General features: G+C 35.1%; 2 protein-coding genes across 2 annotated transcripts in view; one reads left to right on the top strand and one right to left on the bottom strand.

The window, feature by feature from the left end:
* The window catches only part of USP14 (ubiquitin specific peptidase 14), a 33,654-nt gene extending 25,913 nt beyond the window's left edge, over positions 1 to 7,741 (top strand). Inside the window, exons 14-16 of the mRNA XM_019741213.3 lie at positions 3,443 to 3,503; positions 3,863 to 3,970; positions 4,635 to 7,741. Of these exons, the coding sequence (XP_019596772.3) occupies positions 3,443 to 3,503; positions 3,863 to 3,970; positions 4,635 to 4,786 (321 nt within the window). The 3' untranslated portion in view covers positions 4,787 to 7,741. The remainder of the gene's footprint in view (positions 1 to 3,442; positions 3,504 to 3,862; positions 3,971 to 4,634) is intronic.
* THOC1 (THO complex subunit 1) overlaps positions 7,638 to 15,330 on the bottom strand; it is a 40,403-nt gene continuing 32,710 nt past the window's right edge. Inside the window, exons 18-21 of the mRNA XM_019741212.3 lie at positions 12,728 to 12,811; positions 9,386 to 9,533; positions 8,560 to 8,635; positions 7,638 to 8,033 (exon numbers count right to left, since the gene is read on the bottom strand). Of these exons, the coding sequence (XP_019596771.1) occupies positions 7,738 to 8,033; positions 8,560 to 8,635; positions 9,386 to 9,533; positions 12,728 to 12,811 (604 nt within the window). The 3' untranslated portion in view covers positions 7,638 to 7,737. The remainder of the gene's footprint in view (positions 8,034 to 8,559; positions 8,636 to 9,385; positions 9,534 to 12,727; positions 12,812 to 15,330) is intronic.

Genomic DNA, 15,330 nt, shown 5'->3' with positions numbered 1-15,330 from the left:
ATTACATGTGAATGTCCAGTTGTCCCAGCACCATTTGTTGAAAAGATTATTCTTTGCTCATTGAATGGTTTTGGCACGCTTGTAGAGAGAATCAGTTGACCATAGATGTATGTTTCTGGACTCTCAGTTTTATTCCACTGGTTTATATGTCTGTCCTTATGCCAGTACCACAGTCTTGATTAGTGTAGTTTTGTAGTAAGGAGTGTAGCAAAGTATGAGCCTTCCAACTTCTTGTTCTTCTTTTCGCTCTTCTGAGTCCCTTGTATTTTCATATTTATTTTAGGATCACTTTGTCCATTTCTTCAAAGAAAGCAAGTGGAATTTTGATAGGGATTGCATCAAATCTGTAGATCAATTTGGGGAGTATTGCTATTTTAATAGTATTAAGTCTTACAATCCATGAACTTGATGGGTCTTTCTCTTTATAGGTCTTTAATTTTTTCAACAATGTCTTATAGTTTTTAGTGTAAAAATCTTGTACTACTTTGCTTAAATTCCTAAGTGTCTTATTCTTTTTGATGTTTTTGTAAATGGCATTGCTTTCTTAATTTCATTTTTGGACTATTTATTACAAATGACTTTTGTATTGATCTTGTATCTTTTACTTTGCTGAACTGGTTTATTAGCTGTTTCTTCTTTTTCCTCTTTGAAAGAGATTGTGTAGAATAATTGGTGTTAATTTTCTTCAAATGTTTGGTAGTATTGTCTGGTACAACAATCTGGGCCTGGAGATTTCTTTTTCAGGAGTTGTTAAATTACAAATTCAACTTTGATACTGGGAGTGCCAAAAAATGTGCACATTTTAAGAGATGTTATCTATGTATTACTTTTAGAAGTTGAATTAATTACGGTAGCAATGTGTGTAGTATGACGTTTGCTCAAAAGATGGCGTTAGTCAAAGGAATGCTAGCGTCATTCATTGTATTACAATTTTAATAGTTTTTTCCTTTCTTAAAATGTGTATACATTTTTTTTGGCACCCTCTGTAGTTATGAGCTATTCAAATGATCTGTTTCACTGGGTTTGTTTTGGTAGTTTGTGTTTACATGGAATTGATCCATTTCATCTAGTTAATCAGTTTTATGTGTAGAATTGTCCCTAGTATTTATTTTATTATTCTTTTGATGTCTGCAGGGTATGTAGTAATTTGTGTCTTTTTTACCTCATTTGTCAGTCTTCGTAGAGGATTGTCAATTTTATTGATATTTCAGAGAACTGGCTCTTTGTTTCATTGATTTCTCTGTTATTTTTCTGTATCTAATTTTATTGATTTCTACTGTTATTTACTTTCTTCTACTTGCTTTGGGGTTATTGTGCCTCTTGCAGGATCTTAAGGTGTGGGAGCTTAGGTTTTTTTCAGACTTTTCTCTATTTTCTAATGTATGCGTTTAGCAGTTCTTTTACTGTGTCCTACAAATTTTATTATACAGTGGTACCTCGGTATTCTAACGTAATCCATTCCAAAAGACCGTTAAGAGTTCTGAAACGTTCAAAAACTGAGGCGCGGTTTCCCCATAGAAAGTAATGCAAAATGGATTACTCCGTTCCAGACCTTTAAAATCAACCCCTAAAACTGCAAATTTAGCATGAATTTTACTATCTAATGATACCATAGATCCATAAAATTTACGGCGTTCATAAACTGAAATGTTTGTCAACGGAGATGTTCAAAAACCGAGGTACACTGTATTGTGTTTTCACTTTCATTGTTTCTTGTATTATTATTATTTCCCTCGAGACTTCTCTTTGACCTTGAATTATTTGTTAATATTTTTAGTTTCCAAGTGTTTGGAAATTTTTGCTGTCTGTTGATTCTAGTTTGATTCCATTGTAGTGAAAGAGCATACTTGTGTTATTAAATGCTTTTAAATTTGTTGAAATTTGCTTTATAGCTCAGGATGTGATCTATCTTGGAATATGTTCTGTGGGCACTTGAAAAGAATGTGTGTTCTGTTGTTGATTGTTCTGTAGACATTGATTAGATATGGTTGGTTTGAGAGGTTGCATTTTTCTATAACCTTGCTATTTTTCTGTCTAGTTCTGTTGTCGAGAGTGGATTTGTGAAGTCTTCAGCTAATGTTGTGGACTTGTCTGTTTCTCATTCAGTTCTGTCAGCTTTTGCTTTGCATGTTTTATAGCTCTTTTATTTGGTGCATACACATTTAGGATTGCTTTGTGTTGGTGGAATGACCCTTTTATTATACAATATTCCTTCTGTCCCTGGTAATTTTCTTTGCTCAGAAGTCTACTTTATCTTATATTAATTTGCCACTGCTGCTTTCTTTTTGTTAATGTTTGCATGATATATCTTTTTCCATCCTTCTACATTAAATTTTCCCAGACTGTTATATTTGGAGTGAGTTTCTTACAGACAGCATATAGTTGGGTCATATTCTTTAATCCGTTAACCTCTTTTTATTGATATATTTAGACCATTTATACTTAATATAATTACTGATATGTTAGTGTTTAAATCTATATTTTATTCTGTATTTTCATTTCTTTTGCCTTCTTGTACATTACTTGAACATTTTTTAGAATTCTAGTTTGATTTATCTATAATATATTTGAATGTATTTCTTTGTATAGCTTATTTGTGGTTGCTGTAGATATTACATTATATACAATGTGGGGGCTTGGGTTGCCGACCACCCATGTAGTCAAAAATTTCCGTATTAAGTTCGTCTTCTGCATTCTTAAAATGTGTATACATTTTTTTGGCACTCTCTGTAGATTATTATTGCAATAATTCAACTTCTCTTTTTTGAGGCAGCTTTTTTTGTGTGTTTTTTTTTTCCAACAAAACAATTTTATATGTGGTTTGATAGTATTTGGTAAAATTATAGAATTGGGTTTTCCATTTCTACCCTAGAGCACTGTTTATATGTACTAGTATATGCTCTAGCTTTAGTGGTGTAGTGTTGGTTTTGTAATCAGAGGATCTGTTACTATACATACAAGATTGTATACTGTTAAAGTGTAGTACTTTTGGGTTTCTAGTTTTGTGTTAATTGTAGTTATATCATTTTACTAATTTGTAAGGCAGACCATATTTTGTTGCTGCCTCGTTGCTTTGCACTTGTAAACAGTAAATATTGATGGAAATGAATGCAGGTATTCCCTGCTTTCCAAAAGTTTGCGTATACCACTTTGGTTTTATGAGACATACCTGTCTTTGCTAACCAAAAGAAATCCAAGGATTTTCACTTTTATAAGAAAAGCCATTACTGTACTACTGTAGGTCTTTCGCTTACAGTAAAAGTGAAGTCGTATAATGTGAACTTTCAGAAAGCAGGAGATACTCTTCGCTTTATGCCATTTTGGTTTATGAAAGTTTTCACAGGAATGCTCTACTTTCACATAGTGGGGAAACCTGTACTCTTTGAGAATGCAAATTTTATTTCCAATATCATGGTTTAAAATTAAACATATTTTTCCTCAGACTGACAAAAAGAGTAGTCCCCAGAAAGAAGTTAAGTACGAGCCCTTTTCTTTTGCTGATGGTAAGTGAAATCTTCATTTCAATTGAGGTATCGTGTGTGCGCACGCGTGTGTGTTCCTTTTTAAAGTAAAATTACTGTCTTGCCATATTTTTTTAGATATAATGCTTTTTTTAAAAGTTGGGTTTCTTTAAGTATAATTTATGTTAATATGACATACAGTAAAAGTCACTCTTTGAAGCTTATAGTTCTATGAATGATATACTTCTTTAAAAGTCTGAGTGAACAGTAGTGTCTTACTGGATTCTAATATTAGAATAGTCTTTAGGCTAAACTTTACAGTTGTTCTTGCTGGTTACTTAGCTTAAGAAAGTACATAGCTGTTCATTGCTTAATATTAGTGGATTTATATCTTTCTTTAGACATTGGCTCCAATAATTGTGGATACTATGATTTACAAGCAGTGCTAACACATCAGGGAAGGTCTAGCTCATCAGGACATTACGTATCATGGGTGAAAAGAAAACAAGGTAAAGATTCTACTTTTTTCAATTGTTACACACTATTTTAGCAGTTTGTTTAGTGTAAATTTTATAGCACAGTGGTTCTAGAACTTTTTTGTCTCACAACCCCTATAAATTCGTAATTATTGAGGACTTTTCCAAAGAGCGTTTGGTTATGAGGATTATGTCTCTTATTTACTGTAATAGAAATTAAAACAGAAGTAAATTCATTTAAAACTGACAGTAATAAACCCATTATATATTAAAATAACATTGAAAAAATATAGTATTTTCCCCCAAAAAAATTTAGCAAGAAATGGCATTGATTTACATCTTTTTAGGTCTTTTTTTGTCTGGCTTAATAGGAGACAGCTAGATTCTCGTAATAGTTTCTGCATTCCATCTGTTACTTTATCCACATTGTGTAGCCTATGGAAAATTCCAGAGCACACTTGAGAGAATGAAGGGGAAAAGGCAATTAATCCTTTAGTAATGTTATGAAAAATAGTCGTAACTTTCACGGAACTCCTGAAAGGAGTCTTGAACCTGAGTAATTCCTGGACCATACTTTGAGAACTGTTGATATGGTAGATGGAATACTGCTGTGCATAATGTTACTTGGTACCTTTTTTGAAATGGAACTCTGAAAAATTGTGGGATATTAACTTTCTTTTCCACTCTTGTTCTTTAGATGAATGGATTAAGTTTGATGATGATAAGGTCAGCATTGTGACACCAGAGGACATCCTGCGGCTTTCTGGTGGTGGAGACTGGCATATAGCTTATGTTTTACTCTATGGGCCTCGCAGAGTTGAAATAATGGAAGAGGAAAGTGAACAGTAATCTTCATTTTAGCTATTTATGCTTAGGTGTGAAATAAATGTTATTTGTTGATCATTTCTATAATCCAGAGCTTTAGAAGATACGTAAGTGGTTTCCTTTCCCCTCATGTGGAACGAAAGAGGGCAGAAGCAGACCACTCCGTGTGTTAGCCTAAAAAATTACAGAAACGAGAAAAATGGCCTTTGGACTGTGCTGCCCTGTATTAAAGATGGCAGGAAGATATTTTAAAAAGCTAATTCCTTGCATTAATTTTTAAAAAATTTCTGAGTTGAAATGCCTTTCAACTATTACCTTCTATGATGGTTTTTTCCCTGCCCTTTTCAGCCCAAGATTCAGCAATGTGATGTTTATTGCACACCTGTTACTGTTATTTGTTGTTCTTGCATGGTTCACACCACAAGTGATTCAGTAGCTGTCCATCCTTTGCCTTACCTAACAGATTTTCCCAGGAAGATGGAAAGGAAGTAAGTGTTGCTCTCATTGTGCTCTCAGTGCTGCTGTCCACATCCCATGGCAACATGGGGACAATCAAGTATTTGTCCAGCCTGATAGTTGCTGGCTTTTCATGACTTTAAAATAAATTGTGATCAATAAGTACATTTGATTATACATTTATTACTGTCTCTGATGTACTATGGTTTGTACATTTAACTTTGCATTGGTTTTGTAGTAATCAACCTTAAAAAATGTTGACAAGCTCTGAGTTGCTTATTTTTAGAAAAATGAGGATATTTAATAAAAAAAAAAAAGGGAATTAACAGTTTTTGACCTCAAGTCTTTTGTCTCTAGAGTGTTGGAGCTTGGCTGAAGTTCAGATATGTTTAATCCTCTAATTTTTGCAGATGGTTCGTTTTAACCTGTTAAACATCCATTTAAAAATGTTATCTTGTGTGTGCACTAGCATTATATTGTTTAAAAAGAAACACAAAGTTGTGAATGTAATGGAGTTCTTTGGATGCTGAATGCAACGATGTTATCAGTAAGAACTGTTCCTTAGCTCAGTTAGTGTTTCTTTTTACACTCCTGTTCAATTCCCAAACTCTTAATGTCTATCTCAAAATTTAGTATCAATGATTTTTAAAGTGATAGAAATACTAACAGTATGAGGTATTTCAATGATAGATTTCTTTAATATTCTAATTAGTTCCTCATCTTTGTTTCAGGAGCCTTGATTGATTGTTAGAGAAATGATAGAATATTACCTAAATTATCTCTGATTTTGAATTAGATATTTATAACAAAGTTTTGGGGATTATCATGAAATCTCATCCTTATGCAGTTTCAATGCTTTGCAGAACACAGCAATCAAAACTAGCAGATTCGTAAGAGAATAATGGCCATTTTCCTCTCAAGTTTGAACAGTGTGGTATAATCTGAGAACACTACAGGATGTAAAATAAGCATTTCAGGGAAACTTATTTGTAAATAGCTTCTTCAGAGAAACTTAATTATTGGCAATCCGTACTCGGTTTGCTTTGGGAGAGGGTGTAGAAGAGAATGGGGGAAGGATGAGACCATAAGACTTATAATGTTTCTTTTATATTGGTATGATGCTTGTTAAGTTTGCAAGGTTTTTTTTTTTTTACTCTTATTTGGTCTGAAGAACTTTGAAAACATAAATTTAGCAATTAAAATTTACAGATTTTCTGATTTGCAGGATGCTTTAACTACTAGATCAGGTGAGGTAGGTTTAGAACAAAGTAAGCTGTGTATGAAATTAGTTTTAAAATTATAATTAACTCCTTGTCATTACAAAAAACTTCATTTTATTTGATTAAAAAAAGCATTATTCCAAAGATTTTTTAAGTATAAGAAATTGGAACTTAGACCAGTGTTATTTTAAACTAATAAAGCTACTTTAGAACTCAGCCTTGTATATAAGGTCTCTGAGAGCAGGTGAGAAAATGTCTTGACTCGTGAGTGTGCCTTATGTGCTGTGCAACTAGCACTGAGGCCCTTTTGATATTAAGAGCTGTGTTGTACAGTGTATAGCTAGTGACGTTAAGCCCAGGCAAGAACATTTCTAGTGTGAGATGCATTTAGTAGCTGCTCTTCAGAATTCAAAATAAACAATGATTACTTACTCTTAGACCTCTAAAAGGTAATGCTTATGTGCGAACAGGAGAACGTAGATAGTACCGTCTCCAGCCATTACTACATTGTGCTTTTTGCTGTTTATAGGGTGCTTTCACAGACATTTCATTCAAACTTCACAACAATCCCTGAGGTATACATCCCTATTTTAAAGACTTGAGAGGTTAAATAATTTTTGTAAAGCTAAAAGAACTAGGTTTTAGACTTGACCCCATTTCTTTTAAAGTTGGGGGTTGGCAAACATTTTCTATAGTGGGCCAGATAGTAAACCTTTTCATATGTGCAGCCCATACCATCTTTGTTGCAACCATTTAACTTTGCCGTTGGAGTGTGAAAGAAGCCATAGATAATACTTAAATTAATATGGCTGTGTGCCAGTCAATTTTACTATAAAACCAGGTTGTGAACAGACCACTGTTTGCCGATCCAGTTAAAACATAAATGAGACTAGAGCAGGCATATGGTTTCAGAAAATGATATTCTGGGGTTTTCAGAATAGCAAATTAAATTTTGTACCTACTAATGGCATGCAGGAAACTAATTTGGCATAGTGTATTTTATAGGCAACACCAGGTCCATAAATACTGCTTCTTAACTTCATCACACATTTCATTTATAACAAAAATAGATGATCTTGAGGTCACTTTATTTTGGCCATTTTCCCAACCTGCTTCCTCCTTTTCCCCAAACCCTGAGGTCAGTTATCAAGAGCCAATATGTGTTCTGTTGTTCTTGGAGCACCAGCCAACTGTACAACTGTTATAAAAATGTTTATTGTTTACCAAAACCAGTGGACCTCTTATCAAATGCTGCTTGGTAACAAAATCTTATCACAGTTTTAATAAAAAAAAAATAAGCTAACTATTCGTCTCATTGTCATTAGTTAGACTTTCTGCAAGGTCACTTAATCCAGACTTAATCAGTGCGTTAATCAGATTCTCGGGCGTTGCATGTACTCCCTCTTGATCTTGCCAGGCAACTAGTAGCTGCTTAGCTCTCATCTTCATGTCTTCGCTGTCACACTCAATCTGTCTAATTTCTGAGTCTTTCATTTCCAGGTAGGGAGCCAGAATCTTCCATTGTTCACCCAGTTTGTTGGCAAAGACCTCTATTTGTTCCCCTGTTACAGGTTTGTCTCGCCGAACATCAGGGCCTATAAAACAAGGAATGTAAATTATGTACAAAGTACAAGAATATGTGCAATTCAGAGTATAAAACAGAACTGGGAAGATGCCACTGAGATATTAATCACCTTTAATTAGGTTTATTTTAAAAGGAAAACAACTCCTTTTTTTAATTTTCCATGGGTTGAACTGTTCTTAATGATCATGCTCAGTAGGAAATCACCCAAAGCTAAAGTTGTTGCCTCTATTATAATTGTGCAAGTTTCTACTGAAACTAGCTGCGCCTTCTAATCCCCCCACCCCAAGAATGAACAGAGGTACAAATGAGTCACCTTTAAATAGAAGTACCTTCCTTCTCATCACTTCCAAGTTTTATTGTATAAAATACTTTTTAAAAGTTATTATCAAGCAGTGTTTTAAAATTCCTCATTATAGAAACAGCTGAGATAACGTGGTAAAAGTTGAGAAGCAGATCAAATTAAATAACGTACCTCTCAACAAAGAACCCTAATCTTTTCCAATTTTGTAAAATAGCCAAGAAAATTCAATTCTTACTTTCATTTTCCTTCAGTAAAGCATCATTATCTTCCTCATCTTCATCCTCACCTGTTTTTATTTCTTCAGAAGGAGGCTAAAATGAGTAAGAAGAATGTTTACAAGAATGCCAACTTCTAAAATAAGATAACTGAGGATCCGTTTTGTTTAGATAAGAGTGGTTGTGACATTCTAAGTACAGGGCCCAAACTTTACCCCTGAGAGTGTTAAATGTGAATGTCAGGTTAAATGTCACAAATGGGTGACAGGGTTGACCTGGAGAAGGAATGGACAAAAAGACCTGAAAGTGGGAAAGTCTCCCCTTGTCCCCCAACGTGGGAAGAAAGGAGCCAGTAAAAAGTATGGTAAAATGACTTTCAAATACCTATATAGTAACAATGGTCTAGAAAAGACTGGGGAAGCAACTGTCCTTAAAAATTCTTGAGTAACTTTATTTGGTTTCATGCACACAGTACCAGACTGTAGTAATACAATGAGAAAATGGTAGTGAAAGAGCAGAGTAGATAGGCCAGGTTGCCTCTGCTACCTTGTCTCTGGTAAAAGACAGTTTAATGCATTGATTGACAAACAGGAAAAACGATAATAGTTTACTTCAAAGTACTGCAGACTTAAATTGCACACTGTATAAAAATTATTAAAGTTACTTTATCAGTTTATGTACTTCCTATAAAATGTATACTGAAATGCATTTTTTCATCATTCTAAAACATGGGGGTATATGGATAATTTTTTTTCACGATTAAACTCTAAACTCAGCTCTGCTCAAATAGCAGTTTTAAAGAACATACCATCAACTAAAGGATATGAAAAAAATTATAATACTTACTGGTAATTCCTTGGCTAGCTTTATTACCATGTTTTCAAGATATTCTGGCAAACTTTTAAACTGCTGGTTTGTTGGCTGGAAGAAATGAGGGCTTCTCCGTGCTAATAATCTCAGGGCTCTCCAACCATAATTTGAATTGTTCACAGCCCTATAAAAAGAGATGTCAGTTTTATAATTTCTATATCCCCTTCTACTTAATCTGATTCACCATGTGAAATTCTGTAAGGTAAGTAGTTGAAGGCACCATTCTTTTCATTCTGATCATAGTCCTAAAGAACCTCTCAGTATGCAGTTCACTTAATAATAGAAACCAACAGAGTCTGAAAAGGCAGGTTCATTTGTAGCAGGCACATTTAAAACTTTATATGCAAAGTCAGTATGTGTCCAATACTGGCTAGATGCTGTATGTGCAGGACAGGACTCAGCTACCTAGTTATTTGAAAGAAAAATTCATAATAGGTTCATTATGTTCAGTGAGTTCATATCCATACGGCAGTCACCTACAGGTGTGAGTTCCAGTATATTTTATAAATTCAACACTGAGGTTTGATTGTTGAATCAACATTTAGTTTTTCTAGCTGTGTACCAGCTAAACTTCAGTTTGCTTAGTACCAACCTCCATGAATAAAAATGGCTCCAAAATTAAAAGGGAAACATCCAGTAGCCAACACAGTAAGTAATGATGCCAAGAACAGAATCCATGAACTGTTCTCTAATGAAGCAAAGCAATAATAGGTGTTACAAAGTAAGGTACGAAATGGGACACCTCAGGAAAATTCTAAACATAATGTCCCTGAAAGAGGCAAGCTGCAGAAAAATCCAGAGTACAATTTTTTTCCCATTTGAGTTTTTGCAAGTCATTTGGAAGTTCCCCTCCAGCACCCAAGTTATTAGAGTAGCAACCTGGTTTATTTAGTCATCTCTTAGAAATGAGCCTCATTACCTCTGAGACATGCTGGCACCTGCAAACCTATCCCTAGACAGTGGGGACCAAGTTAACACCGTGCTACGAAGCTTTGCCTGAACAGGTAAAGAGCCTTTCTGACACATCTCTGCTTAAACAATTTGAATCTTTTAAGCATTTACAAAATTCCCTGTCAGTTATACATACAAACTTTCTTATTCTCCAGAGATCCATACCATCTAAGTTTTTAAACCAATCTTAGAGAACTATCACTTTAAATAAAAACCTAACTAGCCTCACCTAACAATAATAAGTCAATATTCATTCAACAAGTCCTTGTTGAGCTGGGCACTCAGGAGTTGTGGAGAGTGTAAATACACCCTGAACAGCTGAGGCACCACAACACTGCAACTTAGGGTAGGGTCCCTGAGGCCAGAGGGATTTTCCTGGTTCTCCCATTTACTAGCTGAGAACTTCAGTAAATTATTTACCCTCTGCCTTAATTTCCTTAAAATTGAGAAAAGAACAGTTTCTACCTTATAGGTATATAAGGTTACGTGCTTAGGAAGTACCTGATACATAGTAAATGTGGAATATGTTGCCAAGCATCATTACTGACAAACACACAAGGTATAAGATGATTTCAGGCAGTGTTAAGGATGACAACACGAGAAACGAGAATGTCAGATGTGTGCTATCAAATAAATATAACAGGACTGCATTACAGGGGGAAGGGAAGGAGCTTCTTGGTCAGGGAAAACTGCTCTCAACATCTGAGATGAGAGCTGAAGTGACAGAAATACCGTGAGGGAAGTTTCAAGCAAAAGGAGTAGCAAGTGCAAAGGTTCTGAGGTGGAAAGACCTTTTCAGTTGAACAGGGCTGGTATGGTTAGAGCAGGGAGAAAAGCAAAGAGATGTGGTTGGAGAGGTAGATGCCAATCAGATCAAGGAGGTAAATCTTTTAGACCCCAGTGGGGAGGTTGGATTTCATCTTCATTTTAATAGTCACTGGGAGATTTTAAGCAGGAGATCTGACTTGTGAATTTAAAGATCAATGGTTGATGCATGGAGAACTGACCAGAGAGTCACTAGTTAAGAGGTTACAGTAATTTTAACTTAAACCTGGTCACAGCACTCTTTCACACTGAGTGCTAGTTACATGTCATGCATGGTTCAAAGTGAATTGTATTTAATCCTCAGAACAACCCTGTGAAATGGTACTACAGTGGTACCTCGGTTTTTGAACATAATCTGTTCCGGAAGTCCGTTCGAATTCTGAAACATTTGAAAACTGAGGCATGGTTTCCCCATAGAAAGTAATGCAAAATGGATTAATCCTTTCCATACCTTTAAAATCAACCCCTAAAACTGCAAATTTAGCATGAATTTTACTATCTAATGATACCATAGATCCATAAAATTCACGGCGTTTGTAAACCAAAATGTTCGTCAACGGAGACGTTCGAAAACTGAGGTACTATTGTATTCCTATTTAGTAGATGAGGAAACAAGCAGAGGGATTAAATCAACCCCAGTAGTCTAACCAGTAAGTGGCAGAGTGCTGGGACTGGACCCTAGGCAGGCTGACACAGGGCCCTTGCCCTTAAATCACAACGTCATAATGCCTGTTCAAAATCATAACGCTGTGTGGTGTCACCTAGAAGATTTAGACGAAGAAGCTGAGACCGAGTCCTGAAGTTACTCCAAAACTGCAGAGGATTGTTGAGCCAGCAATGGAGATTGCAGCAGCAAGACGAGGAGAAACAGTAGGAGTGTAGTTTGATGGATGTCAAGAGAAGAAAACATTATCTAAGGAGGGAGAGATCAACTGGGAAATGATATTGAGAAGTCAACAAAAGAAGACGTGACCTTGGTAAGAGCTTTTTGCCAGGGAAAGACAGCCTAGCAGGAATGGGCTGATGAGAGATGGGGAAGTGAGGAAAAAAAGGCAGCAATTATCAATAACTGCTGGGAGATACAGGCATACTCGAAGATACTGCGGGTTCCACACCACTGGAATAAAATCAATATAGCAAAAAAAAAGTGCTGTAATTTTATTTTTGCTGGAGGGTTTTGCCTTCAATATGTAAAACACGTGACATCTGTGGAACATAATATAGCAAAGCACAAGAAAACGAGGCATGCCTGTACTGTGATTTGAAGGGGAACAGATAAAGAGGTGATAGCTGGAAGGAGATGTAAGCTCAAGGGGGACTTCTTATTTCTTAAACATGGATAATTTTAAGTCGTGCTTGCTAGTCAATGGGAATGGGCATCGAAATCAGGATATGTAATGTGAACTTGGAACATAAAGACACCTAAGAGGAAAAGTACTACTCCTCTATCAACTGTCTCCCTTAATAAGCATTCTAATTAATATACATACAATTCCTAAGAAAAATATTGGAGAAAATTAGCTTGTGAGAAACATTACTTACTTATATTCAGTTTCAACCATGTTTTCAGGGTCCGCCTGTTCAATGGCTTCTTCAAAAAATTCCTCCAAAGTCGGCATGTATTCCCTGGGTGATAAAAAATAACTAGTGAGGATCATGTGTGTTCTTAAAAATACTTGTAAAATGGTGGCAAAGATTCTGATGTTACCCATACTTGAATTACAGTTAGATTACTTAGAAACTCAGATTTTTAAGGAGGTAAATGACTCTAAACTTCTCAAAGGGGACTAAGGGGGTAGTGTGGTACTATCCCATATTATCTACCATACACTGTGTAACGTGACACTGTATTCTACACTAATATATGACAATGTTACTGCTCACAGAGGGCAGTTGGAGGGTTACTACCATGTTTCCCTGAAAATAAGACCTAGCCGGACCATCAGCTCTAATGAGTCTTTTGGAGCAAAAATTAGTATAAGACCCGGTCTTATTTTAATATAATATAAGACCGGGTCTTATATAATATAATAATAATATAATGTAACATATAATACTGTGTCTTATATTAATTTTTGCTTCAAAAGACGAATTAGAGCTGATGGTCTGGCTAGGTTTTGTTTTTGGGGAAACAGGGTAGCATTTGAATTTCACCAGCAAACAGGAAAGTTTCACGTTTCCATTCATGGGTACTTTTTACTTTAAACCAGAATTAAACCAAAACTAATAACCAGACATACTAAGATTCTAAGAGTTTAACTTGAGCTGATTTTAATCATCATGGTAACATGGTTGGTTTTTAATTGCATCTTCTTGAATGTTTTTAGAAATAGAATTTTGATAAATAATATCCAAAGATCTAATGTGAAGGTATCTTTGACTAAAATGAGAAAAATGGCTCTCTAAAGAAAAATCAAGCATCAAATCTTATGACTTTCATTACAATAACATGCTAATTGGTGAACATTACAGACCTGTAAGGTTTATGAGTTTACCACCCTCTTTTCTCCTACATGTCACACTGACAAAACGGCTCACACTAACATCCCAACCACTGATTCATAAATGTTTGGAACAATTTGCTAGTTTTAAAATGACTGTATTGCAAGCAATCAGGAGCAATGTAATAAACTTTCCGGGCCTTTGCCTCACCTGCTTCGGCTTACAAACACTATAAGTACAGCTGAGAGTACCCAACCCCCCTCCAAAATCTTGTTTTCTTCTCCCCACAGAGGTAGCCACTCTTCAGAATTTTGGATTTATCATTCATGTGCTTTTTTAAAAAATTAAATTTGTTTTGAATCTTTTCAAATTTTTAAAATAGAATTCTGCTTGTACCCTTTCACAACCCTGATTTACTTGTTTCTTGAATTTTCTATATTTACTTTTTTCCTTAACTCATTTGAAAGTTATACATTCTATTGCTTTTACATACTTAGCATGTTTTACTTGAAGTATAGGTATTCGTTATCTCTATTTTCATCTGTAACATTCTTTAATTCAGATCACTCCATGTATTATATAACTTTTATTAAGTATGTTAGTTCTACCTTTTTAAATAACCCCCAATTGGTAATATTGTTTTATACAGTGAATTCTTGATGAAATTTATTCATATTTACCAATGTCTTTGCATAGTAATCCTTCTGCAACTTACACATTACTCCTGGGTTCAGTTTCTATCTGACAGCCTTTTAAAGTAAGACTGCTGATGACAGAGTCTCATTGTTTTAGTCTGAAAGTAACTATTGCTCAGTCACTCTTGACTGACCCACTGTTTAACTTGTTACAGAATTTGGGATCGATATTTTCTCTCAACACTTTGTAGCTATCATTTAACTATCTTCTGGTTTCTTTTGTTCTTGAAGTCTGCTGTCAGTGTAATTGTGCTCTTTTGCTGTGGTCTGGTTTTTCTCTCTGGTGACTTTATTACAATGTGTAGAGTCAGTTTATCTACTTAAGATCTATACTTCTTGAACATAAGAGTTTATGCCTATTCTGTCATTATGCCTGAGTATTGCCTCTTTCCCATTCTCTATTATTTCCTCCTCCTATTGGATGTTTGTTGGACTTTGTCACTCTGTGGTTCTTGACTTTTGCACTTTCATATTTTCTAACTCTTGATCCCTCTGTACTGCTTTGTGGGTGATTTTTCAAATCATTAATTCTTATTTCACCTGTGTCAAGTCTGCTATTTAAACTATTAAATTTTGTAATTTCAATGACTATATTTTCTTATTGCTAAAAGTATTTGTTTTTTCAAATTCATCTGGTCCTTTTTGAGAGTGTCATGTTCCCTTTTATTTTCAATTCTTTCTGTCATGTCTTTAATTATATTAAATATACTTACTTTATGTCTTTACCTGATTGTTTTAGTATCTGAAGTGGCTAACTTCTGTTGCTTGTTCCACCTGCTGGTTGTACTCATAGTAGACTGTCTCCCTGAATGTTCGTTCAGATTTTTATCTGTAGGATCCTTGTGTGGCTTAGGTTGAAGGTGTGACCTCTGGAAAGCTTTCTATCATTAGCCTGGGACTTTTTAGTTTATTCCCTTAGCTTGGGGGTTCCTTTACACTGCTGGTAGTATACACTTAAACTGTAAGACTGAATGACAGCAGGCTTGTGGTTATAATTTCCCAGGGAAT

The sequence above is a fragment of the Rhinolophus sinicus genome, chromosome 4, assembly GCF_057876585.1.
Source record: "Rhinolophus sinicus isolate RSI-liver-muscle chromosome 4, RSI-T2T, whole genome shotgun sequence".
Lineage (NCBI taxonomy): Eukaryota > Metazoa > Chordata > Mammalia > Chiroptera > Rhinolophidae > Rhinolophus > Rhinolophus sinicus.
This window is presented reverse-complemented; position numbering and strand designations above follow the sequence as displayed.